Below are 19,715 nucleotides of genomic sequence, written 5' to 3'. Positions count from 1 at the left end.
ATGCGCTCAAGGGATCTAATGCACACAGAGGTCAGGATGCATATCCGATTGGAGTCGTGGTCAAGGGCAGCTAAGGAAATACGTGTGCAGTCTGGACTGGGAGGTCCAAGCGGAGGAGTCAGCTGGTCTCCGAGAAATCAGGGAAGTCTTGGTGGAGTAACGAGAGTGTCAGGGGCCAGTTAGTGAAAGAGCAGGGACAGTCCGGCTGTCCGGGCTGGTTAGGGGCCCGGACACAGGGTGACGCACCAACCAGTGACTGAAGGGAGCTGCTGAACACCCCAGCCGCCTTGTCCCTTGTGGGGGTGATAGCCTGGAAGTGAGTGCTCTCCACCATCCCCCATGTCTGTACCAGCCCACGGCAGCAACTTGCCCTCTCTCCTCCTCCCCCCCATTCCCTTGCGCCGTTTCCTGGCGTCACCTTGCAAATAAATGACTGGCACTTGAACCTTTGTCTCGGGGTCTGCTGTTGGGGGAATCCAGACTGAGGCAGCCCTCCCTGTGCCGACAACGGTAACTCAAGGAGAATAAGACACTTTCCCCGCTGCCTGTCGTCACGGAGTGCTTGGGAGTGAGGACAGAATCGCTGTGCTTCGGGAGGCACCCACCTGCCAGGTGGACAAGTGACAACCGGAGAAGGCAAGGGGTAAAAGAGTTGAAGACCTGAACCTTCTAACATGACCCGAGACACCAAAGTGTATCCCTGGGCCCAGTGTCCCCATTTAATTTATTTGAGTCTGACCTTACTTCATAGCCACAAACGCTTTCTGAGTCATATGAATATACAGTGCACTAGGCTATAAGGCTTTGGGATAAGACCAAGAAGAAAAAGATATATTCCCAGTCAGTGGTGTGCCGGTAAACGTTCCCCAATTAGGGGCGCAGGGGTGGGGCGAAACCCGGTTTACGGTATCTGCCTTTTTGTGTGGCGTACAAATTCCCACCATAACCCGTTTCAAGCTAGGAACGTGCCAGCAACCGGCTGGCAAAAGTCCTGCAAGTTTCACCATCGGTCTTGGGAACTGGTACAAGTTCATCACACCAGTGCACAGGAATCTGTAATGATATTAAGTGCATAGTCTAGGTAGACTATCTACCTTATCGGACGACCCCAAAGTGGAAAATGACTCAGTACCACAGAGCTTTGTTTCTTACTCCCATGACAGTGGAGGGCAGGTGACAGGGAGCTGGGGAGTCCTCCTCCAAAGTCATTCAGAGGCTTCCGAGATCGCCCTGGTCATCTCCCTCCCAACCCAGGAGAGCAGAAGACTGCAACAGATTGCACACGGGAAGTTTTCCACGGGCCTCGTTTCTGCTCACGTTCCACTGGCTGGAACCTGTACATGGCCACACCTAACTGCAAGGGATGCCGGGAGACGTAGGCGTGTCGCATGCCCAGGAAGAGAAGGAGAGATCCTGAGTCAGAAACCAGCTGAGTCAGTTCTCCTTTGACAAGACAGAGCTCTCAGTCTGGCCCCTTCAGACGCTGTCTTTTGTCTTACTGGTGAGCTTCAGGAAGAACGGATTCTTCCGGGTACGGAATGGGGCCCCACGAGCCTCGGCAGCCGCGAAGCAGGGTCCAAACGGTTGGTTGATATTAAGTACTCAGCTATGCATGGTATTTCTTCTTTTTATAAACTATGAATTAGCATGCTTATTCCTCCAATATCGTTCCCCAGCATTTTGCCCCGGCCTCCTCAAATCCCCAAGAAAGGAGTCAAGTGGCAAACGGTGCCCTGGGATTTGCCGACAAACCCAGAGTCTCCCCGTGGGGGTGTTTGTGCTGGTGAACTTCACCTGTCCTGGATGTCACAGCTGAAAGCAACTTTTAGCAGAACCACCTCTCTAAAGGTCATGATGCTCTTTCTACGTACACATTTTTACTCCCCTTCAGATGTGGTTATTAGACGCACCTTTTGGATATTTTTCTACTAAGTAAACAGAATCACTTAAAGTTCTTATATCTAAAAGAGAGAGAATCTATTAACCAAATCCAGAAATACTGAAATTTAATCTCATTTCTATTCTCTCTCAACATTGAACAGCAAAAGAACTTTCCAGTCAGTGGGGCATTTCTCCCTTTGATGTGACACGTTCAGTAAAGTCATGGGCACGGATTTCCCGAGCCGTTAGTCTGTGCGGCATTTAGAGCCTGCCACACTTCTTTCTGGTTCAGTTTGATCAAAGGTACACCAGGACACATAGGGTCTGCAGACTCTGCTTTCATATTTAGTCTTTGGAAATTCAGGGTCTCTCAACTGAGCAGCCCTTCTCGGGCCATGAAACACCAAGCCGATTACCATTTTCTTCTGACGCGGAGTGTTTTATGTGACATTTTACACAATGGTGGATGGCTCTCTTTGGGGGAAACGCTCTCTGTCTCCAGAAAACTCTGCCACGATGATTTTTCTCGATTTATTCCAAAAGGTCACAACTAAAGAGCAGGTCCTCGGCGCTTATCCGTTCTTCAAAAATATGTAATCATTGATTATCGTCACCGTACGGGATACCAGAACTGACACTGAAGAAAAATAATGGAAACATCGCTCCATGACCTTGAGAAACTCGCAGATTTGAGCAAGAAAGCAAATCCCAGGTTTCCACCTTCGGAAATCCCACTTTGCAAATCAATACTCCACGTTAGCTCTGGGCCGAAGAAAGGAAATAGGGTCACAAGTGACCCCATCTGTCTCCAGGGACCGTGCTTTGGAACTTGACGTTAAGCTACTGTGGAAATCGAGGCCTGCTCTCGTTAACGCTCAGAGTCCGACTTGAAGGTCCAAGTGCAGACGTGAACCCATGGTGAGCTCACACAGCCCCGCCCATCTTGGGAACAGCACGTGCGTGGCAGTTACACTCTCTAGGTCCAGTAATTGCAAAACCAAAGCCCAAATCAGATGATGTGATTTCACCCACCAACAGTCCCTGCTCCGGGCCTGTAATCGTTGTTTACATTTTCCCACGTCAGTCTGTGGGAGCCCCTCTCTGCTTTTCGTCTCCCGTTGGCAGCTGGTGCTGTGAACGTTTGGTTGAAACAAACATTCTTTCCCGGGGCATGCACATCTGTCCCCTCGCTCTGGGCGGCCGGTGCACAGACTTGAATTATGCATGTTTTGGTGCGGTTTTCACGTTGGGAAGGGCAATGCTTTGGGCGGGGGGGGGGGGGGGAAGCTCCGAGGGGGACTGAAGATGAGGCCAGATTCTTCTTCTCCCCTCCACACTGAGGTGTCCCTTCGCCTTGACTTGACTGACGATGCCTCTCTGGGCACAACTGGGAGCTCACGTTACAGTCGGACTTCTGGGGCCTTTGAAGTCCCAGCTGCAGGGGCAAAGCCCATAGCGATTAGGGGCCAGCCCTCCCCCGGGAAGGACACGGCTGCGCACTTGAACCCAAAGCGCAGTGAGAAAGGAGCACCTGGCTGAAATGGAAGCAAAGAATGCGACTTTGGCTCCGAGCAGAAGGGGGTTCATTTAATCCCACAAGAATGTTCATTTCTACACAGTGCTGGATTCAGAAAAACCCAAACTTCAGAAAATAAACACGAAACCAAAAAAACCCAAAAAAACAACAACAACAAAAAAAAACCTTCAGACCTGCCAACACAGCAAGGGAATATGGCTGAGTTCCCTCTAACACCGTCGGGGCGCCAGCTCGAAAAGCGGGTCAGCAGAGGCTCATCTCGGGATGACGGGGAGATGTTTTCTTTCTTGTCGCCCCGGTGTCCCCAAGCTTCCGCAGACGCCCGCACAGTCTCACTCTCTCCATCCCTTCCCGCGCCCGCTCTGGCCGTCTACACCCAGGCCTCGTTTCCCAGGGGCGGTGCCTCGTCCAGGCGTGGGCGCGTGTGCACGTGTTCCGGTTTTAGCATCCTCGCTCCATCGGCGCTTTCCCGTCACCTTAGACCGGCGGTTCTCACACGGGAGCCGCACCCCAATGGGCCGGAGGGCTCGTTAACACACAGGTGGCAGGGCTCTGTCCCCCAGCTCTCTGAACCACCAGGTCAGGGTGGGGCCGAGGGCGTCTTTGCATCTCTAACAACCTGCCGGCTGACTCTGATGTTGCTGGTCAAGAGACCACACTTTGAGGACCACGGGGATCCCCCAACCGGCTTGACTCTGAGACCGATCGGAGCTAAGGTGAACTGTCGTGTTGTTGGAAAAGGTCCCTGGACTGAAAGTCGCAAAAAGAGCCAAGTTTGAGCTCTAGTCAGACCACCAACTAGCTATGCGACCTTGGGCAAGTCCCTGGAGCCCAGAGGTTCTCAGTCTGCACCACGCTTTGGGGTCACACGGCAGCCCTTTCTAAAGGGGATGCCAGATCGCACCCGCGACGCATGGCACCAGGGCAGCAGCATGCCGTAAACGCTCTACGGGTGACTCTCCTGTGCTTCAACCTCTCTGAGCCCCAGCTTCGCCCTCTGAACGATGCGTATGATCCCTTTTACCTCACGGGACCACTGAGAAGGAGAAGCATAAATAAATATTGAAATCCCTTCATAAATGACAGAGAGCTGGTCCAACAGAGGGTAGGTGTTACTTTCCCCGGCAGAAAACGTATTTAAATTGTAACGGAGGTCACCAATACCTCCGCTGGTATCCAAGCAGGACAGATCGTTTCTGGCACAAATGAAGCCATTGGAGAGGCTTGGAGGATTAGGAGAGCGTTTTAAAAGCGTCTCTCTTTTCCACCCAGTGTAAGAAAGTTCAATTATTCTTGGTAACTACCCAGTGCTTCGGTGACCCTGACGGACTCTAAGCCAGGAGTCGGCAAACTTTTCTGCAAAAGGCCAAATACCCGCCGACAGCTGGGAGCCTGCTGGGGATTCTCTCCCTCCTCCTTGCTCTCTCCCTCTCTCTCAAAATAAATACACTTAAAATAAATACATAAAAGGCTGACTAGCAAATACGGTAGCGTTTGCTGGCCTTGCACAGCTCTCTTGCAACAGCTGAACTCCGCCATTGTAGCCTCCCAGGCGGCTGGCAAGAATGGGCGTGGCTGCGTGCCAATAAAACTTTATTTGCAGCAGCAGGTGGCAGGCTGGGTTGGGCCCGCGGTACCGTGGTTTGCCAACGGCTGCTCTGAACTTTCAGTGAAGGTACAAAAAATGTTCAAGGCCGACTCAAGGAAGCTACCGGGCATCTTTCGGGTGAAACGTTGCAAGCGAAGAGCCGCGCTCTGTTTGCGCTCCGGTGTAGGAGCAGTCTTTCCGGGCACGCAGCTAGTTCTCAGAGAGAAAGAGGTGGCTGTCCCCGCCTGCCTGACATTGTTGCTTTCTGCTTCAAGGCGGGGGACCCTCTTTCCCGGCCACCCAGAGCACGTACACCCTGTCTTTGCCTAACACTAGAGATCTGCAACCAGCTTGATGAAAATCTCACCCACACTATCCCAAGGCAGGGTCCCCGTGTCCACGCTTTGTAAATCCCAGGCTGCCCTCTGCACAATTAGAGTGGGGGGCGGGCTGCCCCTCTCCCCCCGCCCGCAGACGCAGAGCATCACGCGGCCGTGCGGTGACCGGGACGGTCCAGGGGCTGAGAAGTCAGACTCGGGGACCCCACGCCAAGTTGCTCTCCGCCTCGTTCCTCTGGACAGGCTCCTTCGGGGACCCAGTCGCCACAGCCACTGCTACTTCCTGCCCTGGAAGTCCCCCTTAGAGATCTGAGAGCTGGAAGGCAACTTGGGAAGTCAACTTGCTCAAACGTTACTCTGCACACAAAACCCCTGGAAAATGCAGATTCAGACTCAGCAGGCCTGAGCGGGGCTCAGACCACTGCACTTCCCACCAGCTCTGGTGACGCAGGAGAGGTTAGTCCCTGAATGTCATTCTGGTTGTCAAGCAGAAGGAAAGGCCCTTGCCTCACAGATGATGTGCTGTAAGTCCCGCCAAAGGGGGTTCACTTCTCCCAGGCTCCTCAGCTCTGAACAGAAACTCCTGCCCCCAAAGCAGCGCTTCCCAAGGACTGGTCTTTGCGACCCTGGTCTTTCTAATTCGCTAACCACGGGAGCCACGCTTTCTGCCGGGGGGGGGGGGGGCAGAAGCATCCTGTGGACACTTTGGAAAGCGCACCCCCCCACCCCTCCCCAGCCCCCCGCACGCAGACCCACGGGGCGGGTTCTCCCATCACTGTGGAGACTCCCACCCCAGGAGCACCTCCCTCCCTCCCTGGAGGGATGGAAATAGCCCGCAGCCACTCCTGGAAATGCTCATCTTTCTGGGGACAGGCTGAAGTTTGAGAAATGTCAGGAAAGGAAACCAGCCCATCAAAAGGAAGCTAGCTCCAATTTCCGCTCGGGTCGGTACCCGCTGGGAACAGGTGGGAGCCGAGTGAGCGTGTGTGAAATGAACATGGGCCCGCGCAGAAGGAAGGAATGTTCCACCACCAGCAAGCGTCCTCTGGATGCAACCTGTCCCGGGCAGCCCGCAGGACGAGAGTTTATGTATGTGTTTCCAATTTCTCTGACAGAGCCTGTTTAGATTGAGGGCGGCCGTTTAATCTTTGAAATATGTGTTCCATAACAGATCCTGGAATCGCATGGAAATTGATCTTCATTCCGTGAGCCAAACCCTGACGAAAGGGGTTTGGAAATCCCCACAAGGTGCTCTTTGCTTATTGTTCATTGGGAAAGAGAAGGCCATTTCTTTAATGAAACGCGACGTGGAGGGCCTGCCAAGAAGAGACACTCCCGCTCTACCTTCCCAGATGGTAGGTAGCTTCTTTCTAGCTAGTTAACTACCAATGAACTGGGGACGAGCTATAACGATGGGTGTGCCGGGCTCCCCTGCGCTCGGCCAGAGCACGGGTCCCAGGAGGACGTGGAGGTCTCCGGTCCCGTCTCGGTCCTGTCTCGATTCGCGAAAGCCCAGGAAGAAGCCCGTCGACCCCCGGACGTTTCTCTGCAAGGTCATTCTGGGTCGCTGTAGCCAAGCTCCCAGAGTTACAACCGCTGGGTCGTCACCTTTCAGACAGATCCTGTTCGTTCCTTCTCCCCCTCTGGTTTTTAAACTACATCGTGTTGAGGGGAAACAGGCAAGGCCCACAAAAGGCTGGTCTTTGAGGAGTTTTACCAACGAGACTTATTTCTACATCGACACCGTGCTAGAGAGGTTTTTCCGTCTGGAGGTACAGCAGTATTGGGTTTTCCACATCTTAGGCCAATCGATAGTTCCGTTACCCCCCGCACCTTCTTATGCTTTTCTCTTCTCCGGGCCAATACAAAGCTACGGAGAACCGGGATTTCTCACCGAGTTGTTTCTTTTCTAAGCATTTCCCGTGAATTTGGAGTCAGTGAGACCTTTTCGACGCCCCTGAAGAGATCTGAGTTTTTGTTTGTTTTGTCTCATTGCGGTGGTTTGGAAATGACTGAAGATAGAACCTGGAAAGAAGGCAGCTGGTTAGCCCGACGTGTGTCACTTTGCGGGGTCTTAAACTTCAACCAAAGCGTAGGTCCTCTGACAACACAAAGTCGGCTTCCAACTAGAGCTGCCGGGAGGGCTCCGTAACGTGAGAAGATGAGACGACCCGCCGTTTTCATGGTCTGCTCCGTGCCACGTGCCTTGGGTACAGCCAGTCTCTCGCCGAACTCCCGCGGCCGTGCCGTTGTCACGGGCCACAGCTCAGTCTACAGACACGGGATCATCTAGGCTCGGGGAGGTCTGACCCCTTCGCAGTGCCACACAGACACGAGGCAGTGGCGCTGGCATTCAAGGGCGGTCCTATCGGCGTGTGAGTCGGCGAGCGTGACTCCCTGAAAATTCGATACTGCAATTCTGTCAGAACGTTGGTTGTTTTGTTCGTAGGGTATCTGCACTGTCAGCACGGAGCCCGATGTGGGGCTCAATCCCACGAACCGGGAGATCGTGACCTGGGCTGACATCCACAGGCAGACAGACACTCAACGGACTGAGCCGCCCAGGGGCCCCTCGCCCCCAGCTGTACCATTTTATACCCGCTCCACCAACAAATGTGTTGGCTCTGCCTCGGAAGTATATCCAGAATTCAAGAGTGTCTCTGGGGCAAGCTTCCATCAGAACTCGTGTATTTGGAACAGCCTCCGAGCCAGCCTCCTGGCTTCCGGTCCCACTACACAACAGCCAGAATGGTTCTTGTACAGTGCAAGTCAAAGCACGTCGTTCCTCTTCAACCCCGGATCTGTACCTGGCCCTATGGGACTCTGAAGCATCTGTTTGTGTTAGCTTCCTCCCAAGGGAAAAGCAAAACCAACTTCAAATACCCGACGCTCCCTCCCTCAAGCGCCACCCATCCTGCAGCCCCCGCCCCTGGTGGGACCCCAGGAAGTCAGGCCTGTTTACACCTCAGGCCATTTGCACTCGCTGGCCCCTCTGCTGAGGACAATCCTCCCTAAGTGGTCCCCAGGCTGGCTCTCTCCCCTAATTAGAAGGGACTCCCCTCACTGCCTCTTTGAGGTCGTCAAAGGGATGTGGGCATTCTCTGTGTTTTTCCCTTCAAATTTTTACGAAGTGGAAAATTAAAAAAAAAAAAAAAAACTGTTGGGGAAGGACATAACTTAAACCCTTGTGATTCCCAAAGTGATAGATAAAAAGCTTGGAATTACTAGACCGCTGCCCAACCTGTCCTCCCTAGCGTCTGTGCACAGGGCAGAAACGCAGATGGCCTGGGGACAGTGGTCCTACCCCATCCTTGGAAATACACAGCACCAAGTCTGAACGGTTACCTAGCTGTCACCCACCAGGCTAAGAGCAAGGGATTTTAGAGCTGACCAAACTGTTCCATCTGGGCACAAACACGCTGCAAAATCAGTATCTCTCCCATCTACAACTTGCTGCTTGAAGACTGCGCTCGTTTTATTTTTAAAAGGAAAGTTCAAACACTTAATTTTTAGTAAGGTGCCAACGTTTACACAGAGGGTTACAATTAAAAAAAAAAAAAAAAAACCACCACATTGCTCTGTGGTCGTTCCAACACCAAATGCGAACAGATCTCGTAAAAGTCGCACGTAGGCTCATTCCCGGCACACCTAGGACGGCAAATAAATAGTTATTACTGCGTCAGCGAAAATGGAGTCTGGTTAATGTCCCCAAGTCACATATACATGCTCCCCCGTCGTGTAAATCATTTCAGAGGCTTGTGTTTCTCATCTTTTCCAGCTCGGCGTCTGATAAGGAGTCCTGAGCAGATCTGCACTTGTCGATAATCCAAAGTAACCAGTTCTCCCCTCAGTGAAACGAATTCCCCAGTTTCTGTGGCTTACCGGGGCCCAAACGAGATCTTACTGAGAGGTCTTCTCCTTTGTAAGGTCTTTGGGGAGTACCAAACAGAGGAAGTTGAGCTGGCCTGGTTCTGAGGAACAGCGAACACCGAGTATTGATTGCTTCTAACACATTTACCTTTCCATAAATGCCACCCACGCACCCGCATTCCCGGGGGTGCACCGAAACACGCAAGAAATCCGTGTGTCCCTCTCGGGATGTTCTTTATGATGTCTGTCCTTCTACAACCCGTTTCCTTACTAGTAGAGAGGGGGAGCAAGAAATAGGTTGATGTGCTCTGTTAGAGAACTCCGTTTCTGTCCCGCATTTAGGTTTCTTTACATAAAACACTGCTTCAGAAAGGATCCAGAAAGTTCTACAGAAGTCTAAAGGGTTTGGTTCTGGAAAAAGAAACAAACACACCGTTCTGAGAAATGTTTATTTTACTTCCACATCCCAGCTGTACTCTTCCCGCTCATCAGATCGCCAGATAGACAAGGTTCTACATTTGGCTACAGCAAATCCCTTCAGAATCCCGACCCGTGTACTTTTACAAGAAAGACCGACAAACAGCTCGGAAGCCTGCTCCCCCTGGAGTATGTGTGAGAGCCCGGGGCCAGCAGGCGAGTGGACCGCACAGGGGACTTCGGGCTCCACGGGAGGAAGGCAACCAGCTCTGGCAGTCCCGCTGCAAACTCTCCCACCCTTGACCTTCACCTGCCTGTCTGACCATGGCCTTCTGTTGCCAAGAGCCTGAACCCCACGACAAATTAGAGGTTCAACTCATGAAGGAAAACAAGGCTATTTGCGTCAAAGTAACACTCCCAACTGTCTGCCGTGAATTTGCAGACCTCTTCTACACTAAGGCCTGGGAGGAGGACAGAGCACAACCCCCACCCCCCCCCACCCCCCGGCTTGGTGACCTTGGCCTGGAGTAAACTATCCCTTCATTCCTCTATGGCCTCATCTGGAGGAGGAAGAAGTTCTGTGGTTTCACTGCCCTTTGGCTATCCGTTCACGGTTTCGTGTTCCCTTTTGAAGCTCCCTGTTTTAGCTGAAGGGGCTTTCTGGATTATACAAATCCAGGCTGTGACTAACACTCTTTCGGGAGGCCACGCGGGAGTTAGCGGGAACTACATGAAGCAATCTTTAAGACCTCGTAGGATTTCAAGTCCAGGAGAACCCAGCTTCACTTGCACACGCTCCATGGAAACCCCAGTAACAACACTAATATTGGGATCTGTGACTCGACACTTAACGTGCCGTGAACGGGACACCAAGATCAAATTCTCTAGTACTGACCAGTGTTTCCACACTGAAGTGGCTATTTGATATCATTCTGGAGGGGGCCAAGCGATCACAGAAACAAATTTTCCAGTGTTTGTCAGCACGATCTGACTTCACTTTTTTGAACCCAGAGGACACAGCAGTACATTTTCTTGTATCAACCAGAAGTTTCACAGAAACCCGCTAGTCGCTAGGTTTTTATACAAGATGAGCATTTTTACGAGGGCTGAGAAATGATGGCTTCCGATTGGGAGTTCTAGGTCAGATCTGAGAGACGGGGTGGGGAACCGCTCGGTGAGGAGGAGAATGTCTGGAGGGTGTGGCAGGAAAGAGAGTAAGGAGGACAGGGAGGACACCAACAGAGACATGATGATGGCATCCAATCCAGGGGACAGTCTTCCCTCCCAAGGACCAGTCCCTCTTCCTTGTTAGAAGAATCCAAAGTTCATTCAGAGAGTACCAGGCCTCACTAAAACTTCTCCTTCCCACACTCACGTGCAGCCAGGGGGAGTCACGGGACCAAAGTCCAGCCAATGGACATCAGCTGGGCACCTGTGGGCAAGTTCTGCTTCCTGGGCACAGGCATCGCACCTTGCTACGTGTCTCCTCCTCCCGCTTCGTGCCTAGGAAGCCGACGGCCTGGCCGGCAGCCGGGTAACAGAGAGCCCGGCCTGTGACTCTGAGGCTACAAGCCAGAGGACGAAGGACGGCAGACAACAATAGCAAAGCGTACGGCTGCTGGGTGGTAATGTGGAGACACGCGAGAGTGCCCGACCCCCGGTTTCTCGTTCAGCTCATCACTGTTCGTGGGATTTCTCTCTGGCCGCCAGACACACACCTGGCACGTCAGTATCCGAGACCGAGATCGCAAAGGGCGCGGGCCACTCGGTGAGAAAGGGGGAAGCGGGGACACACGTGATAGGCTCCCGGGGGCGGACGTACTCACACCGGACCGGAACCGCAGGTCGGTTCCTTCTCACAGAAAAGAGCCGAGTCCCGACTAAAGGGACAAATGCACCGTTAAGTTCAACACGAAGGTGCCCAGTGCTCCAAGTGGCGGTCTCCAATTTAACTCTGCCCTTCTGTGCTTTGACTGCGAGCATGAAAGCGCGCGCTCAGACATTAGAGCCGGACGTTATGCATCCTACAGAGAAGATAATGGAACAGATTTAGAATCAATTTAGCATTTCTCTCGCAATCCATTTGGAGGAGTTCCCACTGAGACTTCGTATGCCTCACCCTCCCTGCAGCCGTATTTAATAAGAGCTGAGAGGAAAAATAAGTAGTAACACTGGGTGGCCGGCTTTGACTCTCACGTACGCTATCTGGAAATTGAAGCACGCTTACGGCAAGCTGGCAGCATACAGGATATGGCCCGTGGAAAGTGCCGGACTGATCAATATTTAAGAATGCACAGGCCACGGCGATCGACAAGTGAGGTACATACAACAGGGACGCGAAACCATGAGCAGGTGCGTATACCCTCAAAATCGCGGCGGGTCCCTTCGTGCGGGAGGAAACACGCGTAGCACTAAACGCTCGAGCAGTGAGTTCACGGTGTGGTCCCGAGATGCTGGTGTTGCACCGAGAAAGGGTTTCTCACAGTCAGCGGAGCAGAAGCCCCGGATGTTGGTGCACAGGCGGATGAGAGCAGGAGCAAGACAACGGGATGGTCACGAGTGAGCCCACTGGCACTCGTGCAGCTTTCACTCGGCTCGAATTTAATTTCTTTTTCTTTTCCGACAAAGTAAGTGCAAACATCTTTAATCCAATTCAGTAAAATAGCAGCAACACTTCGGGAACCAATAAATAAAGATGCTGACAGGCCAATACCCCTTGGCCTCTTAGACTCAAAGCTTCCCAAACAGCCTTAAACAGAAGGGGCAAGCGTTTCTTGACTCAGCATTTGTGTTCTGTGTCCTTGTACAAACCACATCGTTTACACCCACCCACATGCTCCCACGGCAGTTAATAAACTCATTAAGAAACACAGCTGGAAACTCGTAAGGGGTTAAAGCTATAAAATGCCTACTCGTGGATGTCTTTAAAAACACACACACACACACACACACCAGGTTTTATCCTCCTTTCGTTCAAACAAAGCTTTTGTTTCCACTGCCCCTAGCGTATAATCGTTCATTAGGATAATAACATATCATTTGTTTATTTCTTTTAAAATGACACAGTTGTGTTTCTCTCAAAATAAATGCCACCTTGTTTCTAATTAAACATGATGGATTCAGGGTCCTGGTTTGCCATCTGGGCCATATGTCTCAAAACATCCTTTTTCGTGATGATGCCAAGAAGTCTCCTGGAGAAGAAACAAAATACAGAAAAGAGGTCAGCCTTACAATATTGACCCACGCATGTCCTAAACCCCAGTGACTTTGCCACTTGGACACACAGAGACACTTCCCAGCTCCCCTTCAGTTGGGTGGGGACAACTGGGTGAGCTCTGGCCAATGGCACGTAGGTAGAGAGGAGAGATGCCCCGATCGACGCCCATTGTCGATGGACTCCAAAACCACTCAGCAAATGGTCACTGGAAAACAAAAAATTCCCAAAAGCATCCATCCACAGATGACGTACACAGAGCAAAATGTCTCTTTATAATGGAGGGCTCCAGCCACCACCACCTCATGAGATAGAGCTTATCATCCACAAGGCTGGAAAAGCTGACATTATGACGTCATCTACGGTGGCATGTCGCCAGAAACTACTTATACCAAATCAAACCGTGAGGAAGCAATCAAACAGAGTCAGAATGTGAGACTGCTGATTTGGATTCTTCAAAAAAAAAACATCTACGTTATAAATAACAAACAAAAAGAGACAAGAGACTGTTCTAGACTAAAGACTAAAGAGGAAAAATAACCATATGCAATGTGTGAAGCTTGAAGGAATTCTGGATTGAAATCTGATATGAATTGGATATTGAATGATATACTGAGTTACTGTTCATCTTGTATAATTATGGTTTAGTTGGTTATATAAAAGAATTTCCTTAACTCTTAGAAGATGTATGCTTGTGGGGCACCTGGGTGGCTCAGTCGGTTAAGCACCCAACTTCAGCTCAGGTCATGATCTCACCGTTTGTGAGTTCCAGCCCCACGTCAGGATCTGTGCTGACAGCTCAGAGTCTGGAGCCTGCTGCGGATTATGGGTCTCCCTCTTTCTCTCTGCCCCTCCCCGCTTGTGCTCGCTCTCTCTCTCTCTCTCTCAAAAATAGATAAACTTTAAGAAATGCTTAAAAAAAAAAAAAAAAGAAGATGTATGCTTGATTCGCAACTGCCAAATCTCGGAAGCACCCAAGATGGCCTCCTCAAGGTGATGGATACATAAACCGTGGTCCATCCAGACAGTGGGGTATTATTCAGCGCTGAAAAAAAATGATCTGTCAAGCCATGAAAAGCCATAGAAGAACTTTAAAGGCACATCACTAAATGAAAGAAGCCAGTCTGAAAAGGCTACATACTGTGCGATTCCAACTCGATGACAGTCTGGAAAAGTCAAAACTATGGAGACAGTAAAGAGATCAGCAGTTGCCAGGGCTTAGAGGGAAGGAAGGAGGGATGAAGAGGAGGAGCACAGAGGACTTTCAGGGCAGTGAAACTACCCTGTACGACACTATAAAGATACATGTCATAAAAGATACATGTCATTCTCCATTGATCAGAACGCACAGAATGTACACCAGCAAGGGTGAGCCCTAAACTACAGACCTTAGTTAACGCGTCAATATCAGGTCATGGGAGGCAACAAACGTAACAAGTGCAAGACATTAACAAGGGAAATTAAAGGAATGAGAGGATATATGAGAACTGTGTACTTTATGCTCAGTTTTTCTGTAAACCCAAAACTGCTCTAATAAAAAATAGTCTGTTAATTAGGGGCGCCTGGGTGGCTCAGTCGGTTGAGCATCCAACTTCGGCTCAGGTCATGATTTCGTGGTTCGTGGGTTCGAGCCCCGCGTCAGGCTCTGTGCTGACAGCTCAGAGCCTGGACCCTGCTTCAGACTCTGTGTTCCCCCCCCCCCCCCGCCTCTCTCTCTGTGCCCCTCCCCGGCTCACAGTCTGTCTTCTCTTTCTCCAAACTAAATAAACATTAAAAAAATTTTGAAATAAAAAAACAAAAATAATTTTCTGGGGGCATCTAACTCAGTCAGTTAAGCATACTACTCTTGATTTCAGCTCAGGTCATGATGTCACCGTTCGTGAGTTCAAGCACTGCATCGGGCTCTGTGCTGACAGCCCGGAGCCTAGAGCCTGCTTCCTGCTTCACATTCCGTGTCTCCCTCTCTCTCTGTCCCTCCCCCGCTCACGCTCTGTCTCACTGTCTCTCAAAAAATAAATAAATGTAACAAAAAAAATAGTCCATTAATTAAAGAAAACACCCTTGTGGGAGAAACGTGGTTGCCTGAAGGGAGAGGGGTGCTGGTGAAGAAGGATGAAGCCGGGAATTGTTTTCTGTCCCAGCTGTTTAGAGTCACTTGGCTTCAACTGAGCTCAGAGATGACCTGAAATACATTTCTAAAATTTATCAGAACGCAGTAAAGCAAGATGCTGTTCTACTAAAGCCGCCCGGTTCCCAAGACTAGAAGGCCCGGGTCAAGGTGGTGGCAGGTTTGGGGTCTCCAGAGGCCTCTCTCCTTGGCTTGCAGACAGCCACCTTCCTGCCGTGTCCTCACAGCCCTGCTGCCTCTTCCTCTTCTTCTAAGGACGCCAGTCTTATCAGATTAGGGCCCCGGCCTCGCGCCCTCACTCACCCTTACCTCTTAAGGACTCCATCTCCAAACACGGTCATGCTGCAGGTTAGGGCTTCAACATAGGAATCCGGGGGGATACAATTCAGTCCCCAGCCGTTCTTCCATTGCATTTAAAATCAAAAAGGGACAGGAAACAGGCGAGCAGCTTATGCCTACAATCGCACTAGCAGAGGTGTGGTGGGAAGACAAACGGGAGGGGTGTGAGCAGTCGGGTCCGCAGAGACAGGGCGCCGACAGGGCGCTCGTCCGTCTGCGTGAGGCAGGGAGGGCTCTGCCGCTGGCGATCGCCAAGCAGACCGTCTCTCAACCGACACCGCTCTTTTGTCCTCGGACGTTTTCTTTCTTTTTTTTCCTTAACATTTATTCATTTTTGAGAGACAGAGAGAGAGCACAAGTCGGGAAGGAGCAGAGAGAGAGGGAGACACAGAATCCGAAGCCGGATCCAGGCTCCGAGCTGTCAGCCCAGAGCCCGACGCGGGGCTCGACGCCACGAACCGCGAGATCGTGACCTGAGCCGAAGTCGGACGCTCAACCGACTGAGCCCCCCGGACGCCCCTGTCCTCGGACGTTTTCTACTTGAAAGCCTGGCTCAGGACATTCCTCTCTAGAACACCTGGGTAGTACCACCTGAACTGGAGTGTGTCCACATTCCCTAGTAGATGACAAACTCCGCGGCTCTATTAGTTTTTAGATACCTCTTAAGCTTTCTCCGGGTCTCAAACAGATGTTCAGTAAGATGGTGATTAAGGCAGTGTTGCTTTGAAAAAGTTTGACCTGCTCCTGTTTGCAGAGCGATAGGGATTCTATTCTGCGCGCCCCTCCCTTATCCCCGAGGCCTGGTTCTGTTGCCCCACCTTCACCGGGGAGCGGTCCAGGCAGCCTCCCCTTAAAGCTCTGTAACTACAGCACCTCCAAGTCAAGCTGCTCACAACACTCCCGGGGACATGTGACTTCAGGAGCTGCCTCGGCCTCAGGCATAAATGGTGCCTTGGCCTGCAACGGTAATCGCTGCGAAAGAAGAAAGCTCAACATCTACAAGAAGCAGGCAACATCAAACCCGGCGGAGATCATTAGTGGCGTGAAATGTCCTATTTGGCTAAAATCAAGTGTTCAAACTTCCAGCCCCTTTGGGGAGTGGCCAATCTGTGACCGTGAACGTATGAGATGAGGGCAGCCAGGCTCTTCTGAGAAGGCCATCCGTCCAAGTCCCGGGGGCCCGCCTAGCAGACTCAGGGAAGGTGGACACAACGTCCCCTGCCCGCCTTCCCTTTCGATATCCTCTGGGGGGAAGACCCCACCCAAATGCAGTCTCTGCCACCGGAAGTTCCCAGACTCGGGCATTCTGGGGACAAAGACTTCGGTGGTTCCTGGTCTGGTTTCAAGACTACCTTGGACCCCCAGGCCCCGAGAAATCCTGCAGACGATGCAGGTCGACAGGGCGAGCTGGGGCTCTCCCCGCGAGCAGGGAAGGCACATGGTGACGGAATACATCAAAAACGCAAGCTGGCTCAAGACATGCCTGTCCTGGCGGAAAGCCCGAGGAGATGAAAGGCCCGCAAACAAGGATCCCTTGCCAGCAGTAACGTATCAGCATCTGTGTTTGTTTAAAATATGTAGAGCGAGAGAGAGTGCGATTTTGTTTTCTCGCAGAACATTCGGAGCCAATTTCGGCACCCAGATCTTCACAGGAAAACCTCATGGGGCTGCGTGAGGTGTGAGCGGGCGTTAAGGGCAGAATTTCCTGCCAGAACTGGAAATTCCACGATAACTGACATTGGATTATTATTTTAAAGGAAAAGAGAAACTGCTATGCACTTGAGACGCGGCGGGTGATCACAGTGGTATTTATGCCGAGCACTAGAAATTCAAGTATGTAGATGGGCTTCAGGGTTTTGCAAAGTGGAGTCCTGACCGGCAGCAGCACCGGGGAGCTTGCTAGAAATATATATTCGCAGGCCCCTCCCAGACCTAAGGGATCAGTCACTGCAGTGGACCCAACACTCCCGGTTTAACCTGGAGCTTGAATCCCCAGGGGGATTCTGCGATCCACCGAGTTCCTTTCAAATACACCAGCGGAAGTGATCTCTAGCCCTAAACGTGTATTTATTCCTTACTGATCGTCCCTCCTGTGTGCAAGACACCCACCCTGGCTGCAGCCAGAGCTGAGGACGCTCGTCGCGTGGGCTGGGAATTCTCGGGGTCAGTGCGCACATACGGCCCCTCGTACAGCCCGACGCTGCTGTGGCCGGGACAGCAGGAAGGAAACGAGGGAACCAGGAGCACTCACGTGGCTATTCCCAGGCATCTAGTCCCCGGTCACTCAATTCCAAGGCTGGTGACATTTTGGGCCAGTGACTCTTTGTTGCAACGGGGGCCGTCCCATGCCTCTACCCACTAAATGCCAGGAGCATCCCCTGTCCAGTTGTGACACCCAAAATCTTAGGGGGGGAGCAAAATCGCCCTGGTCTAGAACCGTCGCGTCAAACTGGAGCATGGGCTCTGCAACGTAAACTACGTTAGGGAGTTAAGGCCCCGAGTGCACTTAGGGGCCGGAGTCTCCAGGACCCATGCCCCGGCTCTTCTCAGTCTACAGAGGAATAAGCCGGGCAGCCGACCCTATGCTCCAGGCCACCCTCACTCAGCCAATCTCGTCCCCCACCGAAGCTGCTGAAGCCATGGGATTCAGGGAGCACCGCGGAGCCCAAAGAATGGCCCTCGAGGCGCCGCACCTCTCCCGCCATCATGAACCTTTGATCTTCGAAATGCCAGTTTCCCGGTCTGCGGTTACACAAAGCAAGAGGTACGCCTCCGCCGCGGCAGAGACGATGCCACGGGGCCGCCAAATCTCTCAGCTCTACAGTAACCGTTGTTGTGAAAACGCGAGGTTGTTTTGAACAGACTGCTATATTAGGGAACAATTTGAGCAATTTGAGCACGATGTGAACTCCACATTTGCATGTGGGTGATTTCATCCGGGACACGTTCCAGGTGCGTGCAGAAAACTGCACCCAGCTGAAGCCAGGGGCACAGGAACACAGCCCACCCTTGAACGACACGGGTTTGGGCTGCTGAGGTCCACTTATATGCGGATTTGTTTCAAGAAGTACAGTACGGTACTATAAACGTAGGGTCTCTTCCCTAGAATTTTCTTACTGACGCTTTCTCTGGCTTACTTACCGTAAGAACACGGTATATAATACATAGAACAGACAAAATAACGTGTTAATCGACTGTTTACGTTATCGGTGTGGCTTCGGGTCAACGGCAGGCTCTCGGCAGCTACGGTTCTGGGGATTCTAAAGTTCTACGTGATCTCTGACCGCGAGGGAATTTGGCGCCCCCCGTCCGGTGTCGTGCAAGGTTCGACTGTACAGAGCTCGCAAGCTGCAGCCCTCACGACACCTACCTCTACAAAACAACTTCAAGTCGTCTTCAAGGTAAAGTGCTACCGTTGTTGTAGTATTTGTGTTTTCCTGACCATCTAACGTGCAAAAGCCGTGCTACTTTTTTTTTAGCAGGTTCCCATCGTGTGTGCGTGCGCACGCGCCACCGTGGCGTGTTGCACACACAACCCTGTTTTTCTCATCAGCCCGTGCTTCGTAGCTCCCTGCACGGGGGGCCTGGGCTGCGAGGAATGCGCTCCTCCCCCTTCTGACCGACCTTCAGCCTCAGGCCAGACGGCCCCCCCCCCGCCCCCGCCCCCAAGCCTCTCGCACCTTCCCGGGCCCCACGCCAAGCTCCCAAAGCTCCCGGTCACGGTCAGGTCCTGCTCGGCACGCTAGCTCACCGCAGCTTCCCGATGCCCTGTCCCAAGTACCCGTCCGCCCCGGGCAACCTCGAGGCCCTGCACGGCCGTGGCCGTGTCTCATTCCTCTTGTTCTCAGAGTGCGGCCCCAGCACACAGCCCGTCCGCGCCTGTCCGGCCACTCACCCGCTGCGCGTCACCAGGCACTGCCGGAGCCCCAGTTTCCGGAAGATGTCCACCACCGTCTCCATGGGGGTATGGTCCGTGACCGTGAACGGGCTGAGGTTTAGGACGCGCCGCAGCTTCAGGGGGTGCGGGCTGTTGGCCGGCAGCTCGGGCGGCTCCTCGGTGAAGTACATGATGGAGTTGCTCACGATGCCCTCCTGCCTCTGTCTGGCGTTCTCTGCAATGGGCGAGCGGGAACGATAAGCCACACGAGGGCCCGTGCTTAGCAACTCTGTCGGCCCCGCACCCGCACCGACACACGTCTGCCCTCCATCCACATCCTACACCCCCCCAGGGAAGGGGTTCAGAGGGCGAACGCCACATTCCTAATGAGGGGCTGCAGCCAAACATCTGTAAAATCGGTATCTCTCTGAAGCGAGTGCCCTACGAGGATCCCCACGCTGTGACCTGATCGTTCACTGCCAAAGTCTCGACACGCGGGCTTGAGCAGGGTGGCTTCTTGGGGAGA

General features: G+C 52.3%; 1 protein-coding gene across 4 annotated transcripts in view; it reads right to left on the bottom strand.

Annotated features, from left to right (window-relative positions):
• Positions 1–9,649: 9,649 nt before the first annotated feature.
• Positions 9,650–19,715, bottom strand: part of CLCN4 (chloride voltage-gated channel 4) — a 63,200-nt gene continuing 53,134 nt past the window's right edge. For 3 of the 4 annotated variants that reach the window (XM_019823537.3, XM_011291605.4, XM_019823538.3), the window contains 2 exons: positions 19,208–19,424; positions 9,650–12,822 (listed from right to left, as the gene is read on the bottom strand). In XM_019823537.3, coding sequence (XP_019679096.1) covers positions 12,732–12,822; positions 19,208–19,424 — 308 coding nt within the window. In that variant the 3' untranslated portion in view covers positions 9,650–12,731. The remainder of the gene's footprint in view (positions 12,823–19,207; positions 19,425–19,715) is intronic. The other variant, XR_002152419.3, reaches the window with a different exon arrangement.

This window comes from Felis catus, chromosome X (genome assembly GCF_018350175.1).
Source record: "Felis catus isolate Fca126 chromosome X, F.catus_Fca126_mat1.0, whole genome shotgun sequence".
Classification (NCBI taxonomy): Eukaryota; Metazoa; Chordata; class Mammalia; order Carnivora; family Felidae; genus Felis; species Felis catus.
The sequence above is the reverse complement of the archived record's forward strand: the minus strand, read 5'-3'. Positions and strand labels throughout refer to the sequence as shown.